We start from the raw sequence: 23,626 nt of genomic DNA on the forward strand, positions 1-23,626 counted from the left end.
TTGCCGGCCTTAGCAAGGTACCTGAATGTGTATAAATGGACTTCAGGGTACCCTCTTGCTTTCTATCCGCAGCATCTTTTAGGGTGGCCGTATCCTGTGACAGCAGGGCTACCCTCTTGGATAAGCGTGTTAGAGCTTTATCCACCCTAGGGGAGGATTCCCAGCGTAACCTGTCCGTTGGCGGGAAAGGATACGCCATAAGCATTCGTTTGGAAATCTGCAGTTTCTTATCTGGAGATTCCCAAGCCTTTTCACATACCGTATATACTCGAGTATAAGCCGACTTTTTCAGCACTTTTTTTTGTGCTGAAAAAGCCACCTGGGCTTATACTCGAGTCAGTGCAGGCAGAGGCAGAGCAGTGTGAAGGAGGGACACGAAGCGCACAGCGCGCGGCTCTCCTGTGTCCCTCCTGCATCTCCGGCGGCAGCAGCGGCGGTTCTATTACAGGAAGTACCCGTTCGTGACCTCTGATCACGAACTGGTACTTCCTTTAATAGACTCGCCGCGGCCGCCGGAGATGCAGGAGGGACACAGGAGAGCCGCGCACGCTGTGCGCTTCGTGTCCCTCCAGAAGACAGCGCGGGATCGACGGAGGGGTAAGTAACAACACTGTGGGGCATACCTGGCAGCACTGTGGGGGCATATCTGGCAGCACTGTGGGGCATACCTGGCAGCACTGTGGGGGCATATCTGGCAGCACTGTGGGGGCATACCTGGCAGCACTGTGGGGGCATACCTGGCAGCACTGTGGGGGCATACCTGGCAGCACTGTGGGGGCATACCTGGCAGCACTGTGGGGGCATATCTGGCAGCACTGTGGGGGCATAACTGGCAGCACTGTGGGGGCATATCTGGCAGCACTGTGGGGGCATATCTGGCAGCACTGTGGGGGCATATCTGGCAGCACTGTGGGGGCATATCTGGCAGCACTGTGGGGGCATATCTGGCAGCACTGTGGGGGCATATCTGGCAGCACTGTGGGGGCATATCTGGCAGCACTGTGGGGGCATATCTGGCAGCACTGTGGGGGCATAACTGGCAGCACTGTGGGGGCATATCTGGCAGCACTGTGGGGGCATATCTGGCAGCACTGTGGGGGCATAACTGGCAGCACTGTGGGGGCATATCTGGCAGCACTGTGGGGGCATATCTGGCAGCACTGTGGGGGCATATCTGGCAGCACTGTGGGGGCATATCTGGCAGCACTGTGGGGGCATATCTGGCACTATGAGGGCATATCTGGCACTGAGGGCTGTGTACGGCTAGAGCTGCATTTCCCACCCTAGGCTTATACTCGAGTCAATAAGTTTTCCCAGGTTTTTGTGGTAGAATTAGGTGCCTCGGCTTATATTCGGGTCGACTTATACTCGAGTATATACGGTAACTCATTTAGCTCATGTGAAGGGGGAAAGGTCACCTCCTGCCTTTTTTCCCCATACATATGAACCCTCTTGTCAGGGACTGGGGTTTCCTCTGTGATGTGCAACACCTCCTTCATTGCTATAATCATATAACGTATAGCTTTAGCCAATTTAGGCTGTAACTTTGCATCATCATAGCAGACACTGGAGTCAGACTCCGTGTCGGTGTCTGTGTCAACAATTTGGGATAGTGGGCGCTTCCGAGACCCTGACGGCCTCGGCGACATAGGATCAGGCATGGGCTGAGACCCTGACTGTCCTAAGGTTTCAACTTTATCCAACCTTTTATTCAAGGAATTAACATTATCATTTAAAACCTTCCACATATCCATCCAATCAGGTGTCGGCGCCGTCGGCGGTGACCCCACATTCATTTGCTCCCGCTCTGCTTCCACATAGCCTTCCTCGTCAAACATGTCCACACAAGCGTACCGACACCACACACATACAGGGGATGCTCTTTTTGAAGACAGTTCCCCCACAAGGCCCTTTGGAGAGACAGAGAGAGAGTATGCCAGCACACACCCCAGCGCTATTGACCCAGGAATCACACAGTAACTTAGTGTTAACCCAGTAGCTGCTGTATATAAAGCTTTTTGCGCCTAAATTATGTGCCCCCCTCTCTTTTTACCCTCTTTCTACCGTGTTTCTGCAGGGGAGAGCCTGGGGAGCTTCCTCTCTGCGGAGCTGTGGAGAGAAAATGGCGCTGGTGAGTGCTGAGGAAGAAGCTCCACCCCCTCAGCGGCAGGCTTCTGTCCCACGTTTGTGTGTAAAATAATGGCGGGGGCTCATGCATATATACAGTGCCCAACTGTATATATGCTACTTTTTGCCAAGAGGTTCCTAATTGCTGCCCAGGGCCGCCGCCGCCCCCCCCCCCCCCCTGCACCCTACAGTGACCGGAGTGTGTGGGTTTAATGTGGGAGCAATGGCGCACAGCTGCAGTGCTGTGCGCTACCTCAGTTTGAAGACTGGAGTCTTCTGCCGCCGCTTTTGAAGTCTTCTTGCTTCTGTCACCGGCTTCTGTCTTCCGGCTCTGCGAGGGGGACGGCGGCGCGGCTTCGGGATCGGACGACAAAGAGTGAGATCCTGTGTACGATCCCTCTGGAGCTAATGGTGTCCAGTAGCCTAAGAAGCAGGACCTATCTTCAGTGAGTCGGGCTGCTTCTCTCCCATCAGTCCCACGCTGCAGAGAGTCTGTTGCGATGCGACACGGCTCCCACTCACAGCATAGGCAGAGGCGGCGCAGGAGATGAGCTCATCTCCCGGCGCCGCCTCCACCCCAGCTGCGCCCTCCGCTGCTATAGCAACCGACCCGGTATATTGCCGGGTCGGAAAGCCAGCAACGGAGCGCAAATGCCGGATCCCACCTGGTAAGTACACGTTTCTCTTACCGGGTAGGATCCGGCATTTGCGATCTGAATGCCGCATTACTCACATTCACTGCACTGAGGTAAGTGGAGTGCCCCCCAATGATCAAGTGGTTACATGCAATCAATGCCTTCCACAAACCTGCTTTTGAAACGGTTCTTTAAACGGTTCTTAAAACGGGTCTGAGCAGTTAAACCCCCTTCACATTGCATGTTGTAACCAGTATATTACCATTTCATTACCGTTTTGGTACCTTGCACACTGAACCCGTTTCACCCATACAAAACAGTGGTTATCATTTTAAATGTTTATTTCCTGCTTCTGCCTGGTGAGATCACACATGGAGACAGCCTATCACCTTCTGGGGCTTGCAAATACCGTTTCAGACCCTTTCACACTGCACAATTAAACGGGTCTAAAACGGGTAGGACCCTGCTTTTTTACCGTTTCAAAATACCGGTATTTTGTAAACGGTAAATTGAAGGTGACCCTTTCACATCGCAGCTCGAACCGTTTAGGAAGCCAGTAAAAACGGCAAATTACCGGGTACAAGTTGCGGTGTGAAAGGGGTATTACCCTCACACAACCAGAGGTTAACAGCACCATGGTGATAGTGTTGAGTTACCAGTGGTGATCAGCCATATAATTATCCCACTTGTGCACATTAGGTAATCTGTCAGGTACATTACCTACAGAGAATATGTAACATACCATACAATATTACCTAATTCGTTATTAGAAGCAAGAAACACAATTGTGCTAAGACGTTTGTCTTCTTCAGTTCGCTATAAAATGAACACAGTGGTGAAAAGCTCACATCCTACTTCATAAAAGGCTAACGCTGCTCCTCACCTCAATGGGGAGAATTCAAGTGTTTTGCGCGCCGGCGGCTACTACATGGCGCCCAACGGAACAATTTAAGTGTTGCTTTGTGCCGGTGCGCACAGCCGCTGATGCTGACATTAATTTTGACATGCTGGTAACTAGTTAGTAATAAAGATAAAAGCTTACAATATAAATAAACATAAAGGGGCAGAAGAAGGGTCACTGCAGGAGTAAATACTGATTGAACTGGCTTATTGTAATACTCATAGCAACTGGGATCTTGTGACATGTCAGATAAATGCTGAGGTGGCAGAATGTCACATTATCAGGTGATACAACATGGAAGGCAAACAATGTAATGAATGGAGTCTGGCTACTTGCCAAAGTAATCCAACTCCCTGTATATACTGTGCATATAGGTAGTGCATAGCTGCACTGATATATATATATATATATATATATATATATATATACCCACTGTGAGACAGAGCACAGAATATAAGTGGCGCCCAGCCGGCCACTCGCAGACACCTACCTCCTCGGTGGCCGTGGGACAGTAGTAGACGAGGATGAGGGTGGTAGCTACATTCATCACTAATCCCACCATGGTGATAGTGTTGGGTGCCATCCATAGTGGCACCTTCGTCACCAGCCAGTTCCAATAGATCTGCATGTAGGGCTCCAGCAGGGAGCAGCCGGAGACGCTGTACTTGTGCTCCTCCAGCCGCCGCAGCTGCAGGGCCGTGAGGGGCTCCGGCAGACACAGGACACCGGCCATCCTCTCCTCCTGCTGCGCCTGCAGACCACCCGGCCGCCTGCGCTGAGCGCTCCTTCCTGTTTGGGAACAGGCGCCGTACGTCCCAGGCAGCAGCAGGATCAGGGGGCCGGACCAGGAGCAGTATCCCGGAAGAGCAGAGCCGCTGCTGACGATTAATCAGTTGCTCAGTGTAAACAGTTGCATCACAGCTACACATGAACAGGGACATCTGTGTGGTGTGTGGACTTTACTAGCATATGTGCATATTATGGGGGTAATTCCAAGTTGATCGCAGCAGGAAATTTTTTAGCAGTTGGGCAAAACCATGTGCACTGCAGGGGAGGCAGATATCACATGTGCAGAGAGAGTTAGATTTGGGTGTGGTGAGTTCAATCTGCAATCTAAATTGCAGTGTAAAAATAAAGCAGCCAGTATTTACCCTGCACAGAAATAAAATAACCCACCCAAATCTAACTCTCTCTGCAAATGTTATATCTGCCTCCCCTGCAGTGCACATGGTTTTGCCCAACTGCTAAAAAATTTCCTGCTGCGATCAACTTGGAATTACCCCCAATGTTCAGGGTTATCTGCCAGTGTAGTATTTTCTCTATCGTCCTAAGTGGATGCTGGGGTTCCTGAAAGGACCATGGGGAATAGCGGCTCCGCAGGAGACAGGGCACAAAAAAGTAAAGCTTTTACCAGATCAGGTGGTGTGCACTGGCTCCTCCCCCTATGACCCTCCTCCAGACTCCAGTTAGATTTTGTGCCCGAACGAGAAGGGTGCAATCTAGGTGGCTCTCCTAAAGAGCTGCTTAGAGAAAGTTTAGCTTAGGTTTTTTACTTTACAGTGAGTCCTGCTGGCAACAGGATCACTGCAACGAGGGACTTAGGGGAGAAGTAGTGAACTCACCTGCGTGCAGAGTGGATTTGCTGCTTGGCTACTGGACACTAGCTCCAGAGGGACGATCACAGGTACAGCCTGGATGGTCACCGGAGCCGCGCCGCCGGCCCCCTTGCAGACGCTGAAGAGAGAAGAGGTCCAAAATCGGCGGCTGAAGACTCCTGAGTCTTCATAAAGGTAGCGCACAGCACTGCAGCTGTGCGCCATTTTCCTCTCAGCACACTTCACACAACAGTCACTGAGGGTGCAGAGCGCTGGGGGGGGCGCTCTGAGAGGCAAATAAAAACCTTATTAGAGGCAAAAAATACCTCACATATAGCCCACAGAGGCTATATGGAGATATTTAACCCCTGCCTAACTTCAAAAATAGCGGGAGACGAGGCCGCCGAAAAAGGGGCGGGGCCTATCTCCTCAGCACACAGCGCCATTTTCTCTCACAGAAAAGCTGGAGAGAAGGCTCCCAGGCTCTCCCCTGCACTGCACTACAGAAACAGGGTTAAAACAGAGAGGGGGGGCACTGATTTTGGCGATATTGTATATATATAAAAGATGCTATAAGGGAGAAACACTTATATAAGGTTGTCCCTATATAATTATAGCGTTTTTGGTGTGTGCTGGCAGACTCTCCCTCTGTCTCCCCAAAGGGCTAGTGGGTCCTGTCCTCTGTCAGAGCATTCCCGGTGTGTGTGCTGTGTGTCGGTACGTGTGTGTCGACATGTATGAGGACGATGTTGGTGAGGAGGCGGAGAAATTGCCTGTAATGGTGATGTCACTCTCTAGGGAGTCGACACAGGAATGGATGGCTTATTTAGAGAATTACGTGAGAATGTCAACACGCTGCAAGGTCGGTTGACGACATGAGACGGCCGACAATCTATTAGGACCGGTCCAGGCGTCTCAGAAACACCGTCAGGGGTTTTAAAAACGCCCATTTACCTCAGTCGGTCGACACAGACACAGACACGGACACTGAATACAGTGTCGACGGTGAATAAACAAACGTATTTCTCATTAGGGCCACACGTTAAGGGCAATGAAGGAGGTGTTACGTGTTTCTGATACTACAAGTACCACAAGAAAGGGTATTATGTGGGAGTGAAAAAACTACCTGTAGTTTTTCCTGAATCAGATAAAATAAAATGAAGTGTGTGATGATGCGTAGGGTTACCCCGATAGCAAATATTGGCGTTATACCCTTTCCCGCCAGAAATTAGGGTACGTTGGGAAACACCCCTTAGGGTGATAAGGCGCTCACACGCTTATCAAGTGGCGTTACCGTCTCCAGATACGGCCGCCCTCAAGGAGCCAGCTGATAGGAAGCTGGAAAAATATCCTAAAAAGTATATACACACATACGGTGGTTATACTGCGACCAGCGATCGCCATCAGCCTGGAGATGCAGTGCTGGGTTGGCTTGGTCGGATTCCCTGACTGAAAATATTTTATTCATGTAGAGCATTTAATAGGATGCATTCTATATATATGTATGTGAGATGCACAGAGGGATATTTGCTCTCTGGCATCAAGATAAGTGCGTTGTCCATATCTCCCAGAAGATGTCAGGGACACGACAGTGGTCAGGTGATACAGATCCCATACGGCAGATGGAAGTATTGCTGTATAAAGGGAAGGAGTTATTTGGGGGTCGGTCCATCGGACCTGGGGACCACAGCAACAGCTGGGAAATCCAACCTTTTTTACCCCAAGTTACATCTCAGCTAAAAAAGACACCGTCTTTTCAGCCTCAATCTTTCCTTTCCCATGAGGGCATGCAGGCAAAAGGCCAGTCATATCTGCCCAGACATAGAGGTAAGGGAAGTAGACTGCAGCAGGCAGCCCTTTCCCAGGAAAAGAAGCCCTCCACCGCGTCTGCCAAGTCCTCAGCATGACGCTGGGGCCGTGCAAGCGGACTCAAGGTGGGGGGGTAGTCTCAAGAGTCTCAGGGCGCAGTGGGATCACTCGCAAGTTGACCCCTAGATCGTACGAGTATTATCCCAGGGGTAAAGATTGGAGAGTCGAGACATCTTCTCCTCGCAGCTTCCTGAAGTCTGCTTTACCAACGGCTCCCTCCGACAGGGAGGCAGCATTGGAAACAATTCACAAGCTGTATATCCAGCAGGTGATAATCAAAGTACCCCTCCTACGACAAGGAAAAGGGTATTATTTTTCCACACTATATTGTGGTACTGAAGCCAGACGGCTTGGTGACACATAGTCTAAATCTAAAATGTTTTGAACACTTACATAAAAGGTTCAAATCGAGATAAAGTCACTCAGAGCAGTGATAGCGAACCGGAAAAAAGGGGACTATATGGTGTCCCTGGACATCAAGGATTACCTCCATGTCCAAAATTTGTCCTTCTCATCAAGGGTACCTCTGGTTCGTGGTACAGAACTGTCAATATCAGTTTCAGACGATGCCGTTTGAATTATCCACGGCACCCCGGGCCTTTTTACCAAGGTAATGGCCGAAAAGATGTTTCTTCAAAGAAAAAAGGCATCTAAATTATCCCTTACTTGCACGACCTAAAAAGGGCAAGTTCCAGAGAACAGTTGGAGGTCGGAAGAGCACTATCTAAAGTAGTTCTTCGACGGCACGACTGGATTCTAAATATTCCAAGAATCGCAGCTGTTTTCCGACGATACGTCTGCTGTTCCTAGGGATGATTCTGGACACGGTTCAGAAAAAGGTTTTTCTTCCCGAGGAAAAAGCCAAGGAGTTATCCGACCTGTCAGGAACCTCCTAAAACCAGGAAAGGTGTCTGTACATCAATGCACAAGAGTCCTGGGAAAAATGGTGGCTTTTTACGAAGCAATTCCATTCGGCAGATTCCATGCAAGAATTTTCCAAAGGGATCTGTTGGACAAATGGTCAGGGTCGCATCCTCAGATGCACCTGCGAATAACCCTGTCGCCAAGGACAAGGGTATATCTTCTGTGGTGGTTGCAAAAGGCTCATCTATTGGAGGGCCGCAGATTCGGCATACAGGATTTGATCCTGGTGACCACGGACGCCAGCCTGAGAGGTTGGGGAGCAGTCACACAAGGAAGAAACTTCCAGGGGGTATGGACGAACCTGGAAAAGTCTATTCACATAAACATTCTGGTACTAAGAGCAATCTAAAATGCTCTAAGCCAGGCGGAACCACTCCTGCAAGGAAAACCGGTGTTGATTCAGTCGGACAACATCACGGCGGTCGCCCATGTAAACAGACAGGGCGGCACAAGAAGCAGGAGTGCAATGGCAGAAGCTGCCAAGATTCTTCGCTGGGCGGAGAATCACGTAATAGCACTGTCAGCAGTGTTCCTCCCGGGCGTGGACAACTGGGAAGCAGACTTCCTCAGCAGACACGATATACACCCGGGAGAGGGGGGTCTTCATCCAGAAGTCTTCCACATGCTAATAAACTGTTGGGAAAGACCAATGGTAGACATGATGGCGTCTCGCCTCAACAAGAAACTGGACAAGTATTGCGCCAGGTCAAGAGATCCACAGGCAATAGCTGTGGACGCACTGGTAACACCTTGGGTGTACAAATCAGTATATGTGTTTCCTCCTCTGCCTCTCATACCAAAGGTATTGAAGATTATACGGTGAGGAGGAGTAAGAAATACTAGTGGCTCCGGATTGGCCAAGAAGGACTTGGTACCCGGAACTTCAAGAGTTGGTCACGGACGACCCGTGCCCTCTACTTCTGAGAAGGGACCTGCTACAACAGGGTCCCTGTCTCTTTCAAGACTTACCGCGGCTGCGTTTGACGGCATGGCGGTTGAACGCCAGATCCTAAAAGGGAAAGGCATTCCAGAAGAAGTCATTCCTACCTTGATTAAGGCAAGGAAGGAAGTCACCGCGAAACATTATCACCGCATTTGGCGAAAATATGTCGCGTGGTGCGAGGATCGGAGTGTTCCGACGGAGGAATTTCAACTGGGTCGTTTCCTACATTTCCTACAATCAGGATTGTCTAGGGGTCTCAAATTGAGATCTATTAAGGTTCAAATTTCGGCCCTGTCAATATTCTTCCAAAAAGAATTGGCCTCAGTTCCTGAGGTACAGACTTTTGTTAAAGGAGTACTGCATATACAGCCTCCTGTGGTGCCTCCGGTGGCACCGTGGGATCTAAATGTAGTTTTAGATTTCCTCAAATCCCATTGGTTTGAACCATTGAAAAAGGTGGATTTTAAATATCTCACATGGAAAGTGACTATGTTACTGGCCCTGGCTTCCGCCAGGAGAGTATCTGAATTGGCGGCTTTATCTTATAAAAGCCCTTATCTAATCTTCCATTCGGATAGGGCAGAACTGAGGACTCGTCCGCATTTTCTCCCTAAGGTGGTATCAGCGTTTCACCTGAACCAACCTATTGTGGTGCCTGCGGCCACTGGCGACTTGGAGGACTCCAAGTTGTTGGACGTTGTCAGAGCCTTAAAAATATACATTTCAAGGACGGCTGAAGTCAGAAAATCTGACTCGCTGTTGATACTATATGCACCCAACAAGTTGGGTGCCCCTGCTTCTAAGCAGACGATTGCTCGTTGGATTTGTAACACAATTCAACTTGCTCATTCTGTGGCAGGCCTGCCACAGCCTAAATCTGTTAAGGCCCATTCCACAAGGAAGGTGGGCTCATCTTGGGCGGCTGCCCGAGGGGTCTCGGCATTACAATTCTGCCGAGCAGCTACGTGGTCGGGGGAAAACACGTTTGTAAAATTCTACAAATTTGATACCCTGGCAAAAGAGGACTTGGAATTCTCTCATTCGGTGCTGCAGAGTCATCCGCACTCTCCCGCCCGTTTGGGAGCTTTGGTATAATCCCCATGGTCCTTTCAGGAACCCCAGCATCCACTTAGGACGATAGAGAAAATAAGAATTTACTTACCGATAATTCTATTTCTCGGAGTCCGTAGTGGATGCTGGGCGCCCATCCCAAGTGCGGATTATCTGCAATACTGTACATAGTTATTGTTAACAAATTCGGGTTATATTGTTAAGGAGCCATCTTTAAGAGGCTCTTTCTGTTATCATACTGTTAACTGGGTTTAGATCACAAGTTGTACGGTGTGATTGGTGTGGCTGGTATGAGTCTTACCCGGGATTCAAATTGCCTCCCTTATTGTGTACGCTCGTCCGGGCACAGTACCTAACTGGAGTCTGGAGGAGGGTCATAGGGGGAGGAGCCAGTGCACACCACCTGATCTGGTAAAAGCTTTACTTTTTTGTGCCCTGTCTCCTGCGGAGCCGCTATTCCCCATGGTCCTTTCAGGAACCCCAGCATCCACTACGGACTCCGAGAAATAGAATTATCGGTAAGTAAATTCTTATTATTATTATCGTTGTCACCATATCATAGTGCATATCTGAACTAGATACTGGTTTTTAGAGTTGTCTCTGAAAATTACCCCAAAATTACCCAACTGCAGAATACCGTTATTATTTGTATGTTAGATGGTGTTCCTATAATCTAATTTCTCTTACGTCCTAGAGGATACTGGGGTCCACATTAGTACCATGGGGGCAGTAGCGGATCTTGCCACGGGCAAGCAGGACTTTTGCCCGGGGCGCCGCCTTCCGGAGGCGCAGGGCGCCATCCAGAGGGCGCCGCACCAGGGCAAGATCCGCTGCTGCTGTGCCCCCCGCTGCCGCTGTGAAGGGAAACTAGACGCGTATGCGTCTAGTTTCCCTTCGTGGAGAGGTCCTTTACTGTGCGGTGCGCGATGACGTCATCGTGCACCGCACAGCAAAGGTCCTCTCCACGAAGGGAACTAGACGCTACGCGTCTAGTTTCCCTTCGTGGAGAGGACCTTTGCTGTGCGGTGCACGATGACGTCATCGCGCACCGCACATCATTTCAGTCTGTACAGGGGGCGTAAATGACCACGCCCCCTCTATGAAGCCACGCCCCCTAGTGCCGCCCGGGGCGCACAGAGCCCCAGAACCGGCCCTGCATGGGGGTATAGACGGGTGCACTAGGAGCCATGGGCACTTTAAGAAATTGACAGTGTGGGCTATGCCTCTCCTACCAGACTCAGTTTAGAAAATGTGCCCGGAGGAGCTGGTCACACTTGGGAAGCTCCTGAAGAGTTTTCTGCATTTATTTTCCTTTTTATTGTTTTCAGGCAGGTCTGGCTGGCACCAGACTGTCTGCTTCGTGGGACTTAGGAGGGTAACGGCCCAACCTCCCTAGGGTTAATGGTACCGTTCCCTGCTGACAGGACACTGAGCTCCTGAGGGTCCTATTCGCAAGCCCCACCACGGCGAGCGTACAGACCGGCAGCACGCCACCTCCCCTAACAGAGCCAAAAGTAAGAAAAGTGGTGAGTAGGTAGCCGGCGTCCCAGTTAGCGGGTCGCCGGCTGTAATGGCGGCACAAGGGGTAGGAGCGCAGCGCTGACAGGCTGTGGCCCCAGGCTTCAGAGGCATACAGGGTGCTGTGTGTTCTGCTGTGAGGGGCGAGCTGAAGCCACAATACACATATACCCACACTGGCAGCAATTCCACAGGGGTTTTAACCCACTGTAGAACAGAAATTACCTCAGCCAGTATAAAAAAAACAAAAAGGGGAAGACCGTGCGCCATTAAGGGGGCGGGCTTCACTATGAGCGGATCCAGCAGCTCACCAGCACCATTTTCACTCTGCAGATATACACAGGCAGACTGGCAGGGAAGTGCAGCTCCTCCACGAGTACTCCAGAGCACCTCAGCGATATCAGGGGGTCATAGCAAAGGGGGGAGCATTATTTGGTATACTAAACCCTGTTTAGGGTACTTAGTTTGCGACCCAGCTAAACTTGTACTTTAGCTATAGGGGCGCTGTGTGACTGGCTCCATTATACTCTGTGTCTCCCTAGAGGGCTCTGTGTGGGTTAACTGTGTTTTACCCTATTTTCTCTTACGTCCTAGAGGATGCTGGGGACTCCGTAAGGACCATGGGGAATAGACGGGCTCCGCAGGAGACATGGGCACTATAAAGAAACTTTAGAATGGGTGTGCACTGGCTCCTCCCTCTATGCCCCTCCTCCAGACCTCAGTTAGATCCTGTGCCCAGAGGAGACTGGGTGCTTTCAGGGGAGCTCTCCTGAGTTTCTCTGTAAATAAAGAATTTTGTTAGGTTTTTTATTTTCAGGGAGTCCTGCTGGCAACAGGCTCTCTACGCCGTGGGACTGAGGAGAGAGAAGCAGACCTACTTCAGTGATAGGCTCTGCTTCTTAGGCTACTGGACACCATTAGCTCCAGAGGGATCGGAACGCAGGTCTCACCCTTGCCGTTCGTCCCAGAGCCGCGCCGCCGTCCTCCTTGCAGAGCCGGAAGATTGAAGCTGGGTGAGTATACGAAGAAAGAAGACTTCACAGGCGACAGAAGACTTCGGATCTTCACTGAGGTAACGTGCAGCGCCATTGCTCCCGCACACACACAGGCACAGATGGGTGCAGGGCGCAGGGGGGGGGGGGGCGCCCTGGGCAGCAATAATCCTCTTGGCTGGCATTATAGGTATAATCAAGCTGTGGCAGTATGATATACAACCCCTGCCAGGTTTTTTGGTATTTTGAGCGGGACCGAAGCCCGCCGCTGAGGGGGCGGAGCTTGATCCCACAGCACTAACCAGCGCCATTTTCTCCACAGCACGCTGCTGAGAAGCTGGCTCCCCGGACTCTCCCCTGCTGAACACGGTGACAGAGGGCTTTGAAGGAGGGGGGGGCACATAATTTGAGCGCAGTCAATATATTTATATATAAAACAAAAAAGCGCTGTGTATTGCTGGGACTTGTGTTTCCAGGGTCATTGGCGCTGGGTGTGTGCTGGCATACTCTCTCTCTGTCTCTCCAAAGGGCCTGGTTGGGGGAACTGTCTCCAGATTAGAGATTTCCCTGAGTGTGTAGGGTGTCGGTACGTGTGTGTCGGCATGTCTGAAGCGGAAGGCTCTTCTAGGGAGGAGGTGGAGCAAATGAGTGTGGTGTCTCCGTCGGCACCGCCGACACCTGATTGGTTGGATATGTGGAATGTTTTAAACGCAAATGTGAATTTATTGCACAAAAGGTTGGACAAAGCAGAGTCCATGGGAAATACAGGGAGTCAATCCCTGCCTTTCACTATGTCGCAGGGCCCTTCGGGGTCTCAAAAGCGCCCACTATCCCCAGTGGCAGACACGGATACCGACACGGATTCTGACTCCAGTGTCGACTATGATGATACGAGGTTGCAGCAGAAATTGGCAAAAAGTATTCATTATATGATTATTGCTATAAAAGATGTGTTGCATATCACCGATGACCCCTCGGTCCCAGACACGAGGGTGTGCATGTATAAGGAAAAGAAACCTGAGGTTACTTTCCCCCCTTCACATGAGCTAAATGAGTTGTTTGAAAGGGCTTGGGAAACTCCTGACAAGAAACTGCAGATTCCCAAAAGGATTTTTATGGCGTATCCTTTCCCGGCTAAGGACAGAATACGGTGGGAATCCTCTCCCAGAGTGGACAAAGCGTTGACGTGCTTATCCAAGAAGTTGGCGCTGCCGTCTTGTCACGATCCGAGTACTGAGACACTATCTCCCTTCTGGTTGTACGCCCTCCGCGGCCTCCGCTGCCTTCCACGTGTCTCAGCATGCACTTGTTGTTTGGCGTCTCCTGTCCTCTGCGGCCGGAGCCGCCACTACTACTATGTTTCTACATTGTGTTCCAATCCAGGTTTTCCATCTTACTTCCAGCATGGGCGCAGCCATGTTGGATGCAATCACATGTTCCAGCTCCTCCAATCTACTGGCTCTGAAATCTGCATAATTGCCCAGCCAATGCCTGCATAGCTGCAGGTATAAGTATCCTGTGTCTGGGCCAGATAGATGTCAGTGCTTCATTTGTCTCCAGTGGTTCCTGTGTGCAGTCTTCTACAGATTCTCCAGTGAACTCTCCTGCATTCAAGCCTGACTCCTCTGTGTTACACTATGTGGTGTAACACGACACCACTGTGATTAACCCTCTACAACATCACCTTACTCACCTGTGTCTGTATTCCGGCTTTCCAGCAGCCACTCTTCAACAACTACAGTTTTCCAGCGCACTCCAGCTTCTATTTCAATTTTCCAGCGAACCCTAGCTTCATTTACAGTTTACAGAACTTTTCTCTACATTCCAGGTTACTGGTATTAACCAGTTGCACACCTAAATTTCCACTTGTGACTTTCTATTGTTTTTGCACGTTTTATGACTTTCATTTAATAAAATCACTGAAAGATATTTCCAGTTGTCGTGGTCACGCCTTCGGGCATCCTTGCTACTGTCTTTACGCATGTCCAGGAGTCCCATCGCTCCTCCAACATTCAGGTACCCGTCAACCCCTACAACTGAGGCTCCCAGTCACGGTCTCCAGCCCTCAGTTGTGACAGTAAGCACTGACCAAATGGATCCAGCCGGAGATCAGGCCCAAGCGAATGGGCTGAAACAAGAACTGGCAATCCGCCTTGAACGTCAGGAGGCGGCTCAAGGTCATGTTGTTCGCTGTCTCCAGGACCTCTCCTCCCGGCTGGATGAAATTCAAGCGGCCCTCCGTGGATTAGGGGCGTCCAGTGTGTCGACTCCAGCACTTCCGGTGGTGTCCCCACCCACCATACCTGTTCCTGCTCCCTATCTTCACTTGCCGACTACTGCTAAATATGATGGATCCCCTAAAGCCTGCAGGGGTTTCCTAAACCAGTGCGAGATCCAATTTGAATTGCAACCCAGCAGTTTCCCTACTGACCGCATTAAGGTGGCATACCTTATTTCTCTACTCACTGGTGCCGCTCTAGACTGGGCCTCACCTATATGGGAAAGGTCTGATGCTCTGTTGTCATCCTATGCTAACTTCGTGGCAACGTTCAGACGAATTTTCGATGAGCCAGGTCGAGTGACATCAGCTTCTTCAGAGATCCTTCGACTGCGTCAGGGGACGCGAACTGTTGGTCAGTATTTGGTGCAATTCCAGACCTTGGCATCTGAAGTCTCCTGGAATGATGACGCTCTTTATGCAGCCTTCTGGGGAGGGCTATCCGAGCGTATCAAAGATGAGCTAAGGAGAAGACCAGCTAGGAGTGACGAATTTCTCTCCATTTCCAAGTAACTGCAATCTCTCCGTTTCTCTGCAGGTGGCTCAGCGTACTAAGAATCTCGCTGCCTTATTGGATTCTGGAGCAGCCGGAAACTTTATTACAGAGAGGTTCGTTAAGCAGTGGTCTCTACCCACTGAAAGACTGTCATCACCGATATCTCTAACTGCCGTGGACGGCAGTAGGATTCCTAATGCGGTGATTACCTCCAAGACCCTACCTATCCATCTGAAGGTAGGGGATCTGCATACAGAGTTGATTTCTTTCCAGGTTATCCCCAGGGCCACCCATCCTGTGGTCCTAGGCCTTCCATGGCTACGTCTGCATAATCCTCTAGTTGATTGGAAGTCGACCCGTATCCTGGCATGGGGTCCTTCCTGCTCAGAGACCTGTCTCCAAAAAGAGCTTCCAGTTCGCAAGTCTTCTGATGTCCCGTCTCCTTCGTGCCAAATCTCCAAACTACAGTTTTGTCCAGGGTCACCGAATCACAAGGCTGATGCCCGTTCCCGCTTCCGGGAGCAAGAAAATGAGTCTGAGTCTACTGTCAAGCATTGTATTGTTGATCCAGTGGCGTTCTTCGCAGTGAGGATGGACTCTATGCCCCCGCCAGGGAAAAATTTAGTGAAGCCGGCTTTCAGGAGGAAGCTCTTGCATCGGGCACATTCCTCTCGCTTTGCCGGACACGCGGGCATACGCAAGACCTTAAAAGTCGTTTCCAGGTCAAACTGGTGGCCGACCCTACAAAAGGACTTTGCTGAATTTGTGGCCTCCTGCCCAAAATCTGCCCAGCACAAAGTATCCCGCCAGTCACCCACTAGGCAACTGGTTTCCTTGTCTGTTCCTCATCGTCCGTGGGTTCATTCCTCGATGGATTCTGTCATGGATTCACCACTTCCAAGTTGGCACAAGTCTTCATCCAGAAGTTCCATTCCAGATGGCCAGGAAAACTTAAGAAGTGACCTGGGGCCACTCCTAAAAGGGGGGGTACTGTCACGATCCGAGTACTGAGACACTATCTCCCTTCTGGTTGTACGCCCTCCGCGGCCTCCGCTGCCTTCCACGTGTCTCAGCATGCACTTGTTGTTTGGCGTCTCCTGTCCTCTGCGGCCGGAGCCGCCATTACTACTATGTTTCTACATTGTGTTCCAATCCAGGTTTTCCATCTTACTTCCAGCATGGGCGCAGCCATGTTGGATGCAATCACATGTTCCAGCTCCTCCAATCTACTGGCTCTGAAATCTGCATAATTGCCCAGCCAATGCCTGCATAGCTGCAGGTATAAGTATCCTGTGTCTGGGCCAGATAGATGTCAGTGCTTCATTTATCTCCAGTGGTTCCTGTGTGCAGTCTTCTACAGATTCTCCAGTGAACTCTCCTGCATTCAAGCCTGACTCCTCTGTGTTACACTCGGTGGTGTAACACGACACCACTGTGATTAACCCTCTACAACATCACCTTACTCACCTGTGTCTGTATTCCGGCTTTCCAGCAGCCACTCTTCAACAACTACAGTTTTCCAGCGCACTCCAGCTTCTATTTCAATTTTCCAGCGAACCCTAGCTTCATTTACAGTTTACAGAACTTTTCTCTACATTCCAGGTTACTGGTATTAACCAGTTGCACACCTAAATTTCCACTTGTGACTTTCTATTGTTTTTGCACGTTTTATGACTTTCATTTAATAAAATCACTGAAAGATATTTCCAGTTGTCGTGGTCACGCCTTCGGGCATCCTTGCTACTGTCTTTACGCATGTCCAGGAGTCCCATCGCTCCTTCAACATTCAGGTACCCGTCAACCCCTACAACTGAGGCTCCCAGTCACGGTCTCCAGCCCTCAGTTGTGACACGTCTCAAGATACTGCAACCCTCAAGGATCCTGCTGATCGCAGGCAAGAGACTACGTTGAAGTCAATTTACACACATACTAGTACATTGCTCAGACCGGCGATAGCGTCGGCTTGGGTTTGTAGCGCTGTAGCAGCATGGACAGATACCTTGTCTGCTGAACTTGATACACTGGATAAGGATACCGTTTTATTGACCTTGGGTCACATTAAGGATGCTGTTCTATATATGAGAGATGCTCAGAGAGACGTTGGCCTACTGGGTTCCAGAGCCAACGCCATGGCGATTTCTGCTAGGCGAGCCCTGTGGACCCGACAATGGACGGGTGATGCCGACTCAAAGAAGCATATGGAGGTTTTGCCTTACAAGGGTGAGGAATTATTTAGGGACGGTCTCACGGACCTGGTTTCCACAGCTACTGCAGGTAAATCCACTTTTTTACCCTATGTTTCCTCACAGCAAAAGAAAATGCCACATTATCAGATGCAGTCCTTTCGGCCGCATAAATCCAATAGAGTACGGGGATCGTCCTTTCTCGCCAGAGGTAAGGGTAGAGGGAAAAAGCTCCCAACTACAGCTAGTTCCCAGGAACAGAAGTCCTCCCCAGCTTCTACAAAATCCACTGCATGACGCTGGGGCTCCCCTGAGGGAGTCCGCCCCAGTGGGGGCACGTTTTCGACTTTTCAGCCATGTCTGGATTCAATCACAAGTGGATCCCTGGGCAGTAGATATTGTTTCCCAGCGTTACAAGCTGGAATTCGAAGAGGTGCCTCCTCGCCGGTTTTTCAAAGCGGCCCTACCAGCTTCTTCCCCAGACAGGGAAGTAGTTTTAAAGGCAATTCAAAAGCTGTGTCTTCAACAAGTGGTGGTCCAGATGCCCCTGCTTCAACAGGGGACGGGGTACTACTCGACCCTGTTTGTGGTACCGAAACCGGACGGTTCGGTCAGACCCATTCTGAATTTAAAATCCTTAAACCTATACTTGAAAAGGTTCAAATTCAAGATGGAATCGCTCAGAGCGGTCATCGCCAGCCTGGAGGGGGGGATTATATGGTGTCCCTGGACATAAAGGATGCATACCTTCATGTCCCCATATATCCTCCTCATCAGGCGTTCCTGAGATTTGCTGTACAGGATTGTCATTACCAATTTCAGACGTTGCCGTTTGGGCTTTCCACGGCCCCGAGGATTTTCACCAAGGTAATGGCGGAAATGATGGTGCTCCTGCGCAAGCAGGGTGTCACAATTATCCTGTACTTGGACGATCTCCTAATAAAAGCGAGATCGAGAGAGCAGTTGCTGAACAGCATGTCACTCTCCCTGAGGGTGTTGCAACAGCACGGCTGGATTCTAAATCTACCAAAGTCACAGTTGGTTCCAACGACCTGTTTGCCTTTCTTAGGCATGATTCTGGATACGGACCAAAAAATGGTTTTTCTCCCGATGGAAAAGGCCCAGGAACTCCAGACCGTGGTCAGGGACCTGTTAAAGCCAAAAAGGGTGTCGGTCCATCAATGCACTCGAGTTCTGGGAAAGATGCTGGCGTCTTACGAGGCCATTCCATTCGGCAGGTTCCATGCGAGGACCTTTCAGTGGGACCTTCTGGACAAGTGATCCGGGTCACATCTACATATTCATCAGATGATCAGTCTATTCCCCAGGGCCAGGGTATCTCTCTTGTGGTGGCTGCAGAGTGCTCACCTTCTAGAGGGTCGCAGGTTCAGCATTCAGGACTGGGTTCTGGTGACCACGGACGCGAGCCTCAGAGGCTGGGGAGCAGTCACACAGGGAAGAAACTTCCAGGGTCTGTGGTCAAGCCAGGAGGCTTGTCTGCACATCAACGTACTGGAATTAAGGGCCATATACAACGGCCTACGTCAAGCGGAGACTTTTCTTTGCGACCTACCGGTTCTGATTCAGTCAGACAACGTCACGGCTGTGGCTCATGTAAACCGCCAAGGCGGAACAAGGAGCAGAGTGGCAATGGCAGAAGCCACCAGAATTCTTCGCTGGGCGGAAAATCATGTAAGCGCTCTGACAGCAGTCTTTCAGGGAGTGGACAACTGGGAAGCAGACTTTCTCAGCAGACACGATCTCCATTCAGGAGAGTGGGGACTTCATCAAGAAGTCTTTGCAGAGATTGCAAGTCAGTGGGGACTGCCTCAAATAGACATGATGGCATCACGCCTCAACAAAAAGCTCCCGAGGTATTGTGCCAGGTCAAGGGACCCTCAGGCAGTAGCGGTGGACGCCCTGGTGACCCTGTGGGTGTTCCAGTCGGTCTATGTGTTCCCTCCTCTTCCTCTCATCTCAAAAATATTGAGAATCATAAGACAAAAAGGAGTACAGGCAATTCTCATTGTTCCAGATTGGCCTCGAAGGGCCTGGTATCCGGAGCTACAGGAAATGCTCACAGAAGATCCGTGGCCTCTTCCTCTCAGGGAGGACCTGTTACAGCAGGGGCCCTGTCTGTTCCAAGACTTACCGCGGCTGCGTTTGACGGCATGGCGGTTGAACGCCGGATCCTAGCTGAAAAGGGCATTCCGGATGAGGTCATTCCTACTCTGATAAGGGCTAGGAAGGAGGTGACGGCGAAACATTCTCACCGTATCTGGAGGAAGTATGTGTCTTGGTGTGAGACCAAGAATGCTCCTTCGGAGGAATTCCATCTGGGCCGTTTTCTCCACTTCCTACAGACTGGAGTGAATTTGGGCCTAAAATTAAGTTCCATTAAGGTACAGATTTCGGCCCTGTCTATTTTCTTTCAGAAGGAATTGGCTTCTCTACCAGAAGTCCAGACTTTTGTGAAGGGAGTGCTACGTATCCAGCCTCCTTTTGTGCCCCCAGTGGCACCATGGGACCTTAACGTGGTTTTACAGTTCCTTGGTTTGAGCCTCTTCAAACCGTGGAATTAAAATATCTCACTTGGAAAGTGGTTATGTTGTAGGCCTTGGCATCTGCAAGGCGGGTATCTGAGTTGGCGGCTTTATCTGACAAAAGCCCCTATCTGATTTTCCATGTGGACAGAGCTGAGTTGCGAACTCGTTCTCAATTTTTGCCTAAGGTGGTTTCCTCTTTTCATATGAACCAACCTATTGTGGTGCCTGTGGCTACGGGAGATTTGGAGGATTCCAACTCCCTGGATGTAGTCAGGGCCTTAAAAATGTATGTAGCCAGGACGGCTCGAATTAGGAAAACAGAAGCTCTGTTTGTCCTGTATACAGCCAACAAGGTTGGCGCTCCTGCTTCTAAGCAGACTATTGCTCGCTGGATCTGTAACACGATTCAGCAGGCTCATTCTACGGCTGGATTGCCGTTACCTAATTCGGTGAAGGCCCATTCCACTAGGAAGGTGGGATCTTCTTGGGCGGCTGCCTGAGGCGTCTCGGCATTACAGCTTTGCCGAGTGGCGACTTGGGCCAGTATTTACTAATATTCGTGTTTGAGTCGGTTTGTGTAGTGTTTAAACTCGTTTTGTATCGGGTGCATTTTAATGCAACTTTTTGAATCCATATACGCAAAGTTACGAAGCAGTCGACTTTATGGTTGTCGTGTTTTCCGATGTCGATGCCAGTCGTGTTTTTTGGGCACATTTACGGCCGTCATTGTCGTTTGCGTACGTGTTTTTGTTGTATTTGCTGTTTTTTCCCCTAAGTTAAACGCGGCAGGGTTTTTTTTTTTTTTCCCGCAGCCGCATTTTCACTTTCAGTTTCGATTTTCATCCCCGTTTGGGATTGGTTGTGTTTCAGATGGTAGGAGTGTCTGTGCGCAACCATATAAATACGCCCCAAACCGTCCGCACCTCGTGGGTTTAGTTAGTGGTGAGGAGGAGGGAGGTTGTGCTGTGGAGGTAGGTGAATTTGTGGTTTGGTGAGGAGTTTTGGTCGCGATTTCTTATTGTGGTATTGTGTTTGAAAGTTGTCTTGTCATTCTTGTTGTCTTGTATTTTGTGGTTTTGTCTCATTTTTAGTCCAAGTTATTTTTCTTTATAGTTCCGTGTGTGTGTGTGTGTGTGTGTGTGTGTGTGTGTGTGTGTGTGTGTGTGTGTGTGTGTGTGTTGTGTAGTGGTAGTGTGTTTGTCTTTTTTTTTCCCTGTGTTAACTGTTTACACACACAATTATGTGTGACTCAGAGGTGGGTGAGGTGGAGGGTGTGAGTGAGTGGGAGGAGGTCGGTCAGGTGGAGGAGGTGAGTGTTAGTGAGGTGGAGGAGGTGGGTGAGGTTGCTGCAGCAGCCTCAAGTGATAGTGACAGTCAGAGTGCTCCGCAGCCACGCACCACTACGAAGATTGGGCGGAATGTATAGTTTAGTTTTGCTGAAAATGTGGCATTGGTGCGTGAGCTGATGAAGTATCAGAGGCAGCTATTTGGCCCTGAGTCCGCCAAGGTGCCAACACGGAGGAAGACGGTGTTGTGGGCGAAAGTTGTTGCTGCTGTCAATAGTGAGGGGGTGGTCAAGCGGACGGAGGACACGTGCCGCAAACGGTACTATGACATAAAGCGACGTGTCAAGTCCAAAATGGCCAAGGAGGCCAAGTCGGCTCGGAAAACCGGTGGTGGGCAGCCCTATATTGCAAGATATCTGGAGTATGAGGAGCCCATACGGAGTGTCATACCTCCTGAAGTAGTCTCTGCAACCCATGTCCGGGATTCAGATAGGCCCAGGAAGAATGGTGAGCATGTGTATTTGCATTTACATTCTATGGTTTTTGTGTTTTTTTAAATGTGTGTCATGTGACGTTGCATATTACTCCCATCTTCAAGTGTGTGTCAGAAAATACATTGTTTTGTGTAATGTTTTATATAATAGCCAATGTAACATCTTACTTTATTGTATGTCATGTGTTTTTCTGACAGATATTTTGCATGTGTAGTTTGGACTTGGTGTGTCTCTGAATTGTCCTGCAATAATGTTTTCCTTTTGGCCGTTTTTAAAAAAAAATTGTGACTGTTTTATATTTAAGTGATCCATATGCAATGTTTAAAAAACAGTGGTTGTCATGTTAGAGGCTGGAGTACTGGAAAGTGGTTTTGAAACCACTTACATGTGTAGTGTCATTATTAGATAATGTTAATTTTTAATTTAAATTAACATTTTTGTTTTTGTTTTTTTTTTGCTTGTATTTGTACCGTGACACCACACTGCAGTGTAATTTATTTGAAAAATTGCTACATTTTGTTTTGGCTCATATAGTGGTAATGTGTCTTTGGAGTGCCACATCACAAAGCAATTTATTTATTGCATCTGTAATATTTATCCTTTCAATACAAAATGAAGATGTGTTTTTTTTGTTTTTTTTCTTTAACTTGTGGCCTATGTCAGTGTCCTGGACATGTTTTCCTGTGTTGATGTTGCCATAGTGCATATGTGTTTTGGTCAATTTTTTTATTTTTTTTTGTATTTCCGGTCCTTATGTTTTTTCTAAATAAAAACCAAGCATTTCTTAAAGAATAAATGTTTATAAGCATAATGGGTGGATGGATACACAATAGCATGCTAAAAAAAAAAATTATACAGTGTTAGAAAAAAGCAGTACTACTCGTCGGCCAGTAACTCCTATCACATCTGATGATGATGACGCTGCGGAAGCAGGTAAAGTGTCCATTGTAGTATAGGGTATGCATGTAAAGGAATGGCCATAACAAAATTGCACTTTCATTAAAAGGTACATCAAAAGAAGTATGGAGCAGCAGAAGTGTCACTTCTGAAAGACATCACCACAAAAAACCTGTGGCCGAAAAGAAAGCAAGGTCGTATGTCCCGGCCCAAACACAGCAGGCTACCCTGCCACGAAGATTATCTTCCGTATGTCCTGTACCCCCACTTCAAATTTTGGACACACCTCCAAGACGTCATCCACACTCCCCTCATCTTGATTGTGAGTATCAAACTGAAAAAAATGTGAAACAAATCAGAACGTAATCCTAAAATTTCATAACCGCATTAAGTCAAAACACATCAAAAACTTAAATACTTACAGCAGTAAGTAAAAGCAGAAATGGAATCCAAGCTAAATGGCCTTGTCCACATCCAGTAAAGATATGTATGTCCACTTGAGCCATACAGTATGACATTGTGTATAAGATGCTGCAACAAAAAAGCATGTTGGTTTTATTGCAAAAAGTAAGGTTGTTTTTCAAAATTTAACATGTGTGTTTGAGGTATCATTGCAAAATACATCTAAAAACATTACTATGTTTTTTTGAACAAAGCTATAAGGTAACACATTATGAATTCCAATGTGTTTTTATGGTGGAGTATGTGTGAGCTACAATAAAACTAAAGTGTTTGCTTTCACAATTAAGTAACCAGACACATTTGCACAAACAGGCATATGTATGTATTTAAGCTATGAGTGATGATGTTGCTAGGCAGAACAGTTGTAAGCAACAGTGAATCACATGTGTTTCATGTGTAGTGATTTGTT

At 49.0% G+C, this 23,626-nt stretch overlaps 2 protein-coding genes across 4 annotated transcripts in view; one reads left to right on the forward strand and one right to left on the reverse strand.

The window, feature by feature from the left end:
• The window catches only part of CHPT1 (choline phosphotransferase 1), a 107,369-nt gene extending 102,729 nt beyond the window's left edge, over positions 1-4,640 (reverse strand). The window contains exon 1 of one of the 2 annotated variants that reach the window (XR_010179539.1): positions 4,154-4,639. Coding sequence is in view for 1 of the 2 variants with exons in the window: in XM_063927812.1 (XP_063783882.1) it covers positions 4,154-4,396 (243 nt within the window). In the remaining variant the exon portion in view is untranslated. Of the gene's footprint in view, positions 1-4,153 lie in introns of both variants that reach the window. The other variant, XM_063927812.1, reaches the window with a different exon arrangement.
• SYCP3 (synaptonemal complex protein 3) overlaps positions 1-23,626 on the forward strand; it is a 596,881-nt gene that overhangs the window by 538,583 nt on the left and 34,672 nt on the right. The gene's annotated exons all lie outside the window — the stretch shown is intronic.

Source organism: Pseudophryne corroboree, chromosome 6, assembly GCF_028390025.1.
Source record: "Pseudophryne corroboree isolate aPseCor3 chromosome 6, aPseCor3.hap2, whole genome shotgun sequence".
Lineage (NCBI taxonomy): Eukaryota > Metazoa > Chordata > Amphibia > Anura > Myobatrachidae > Pseudophryne > Pseudophryne corroboree.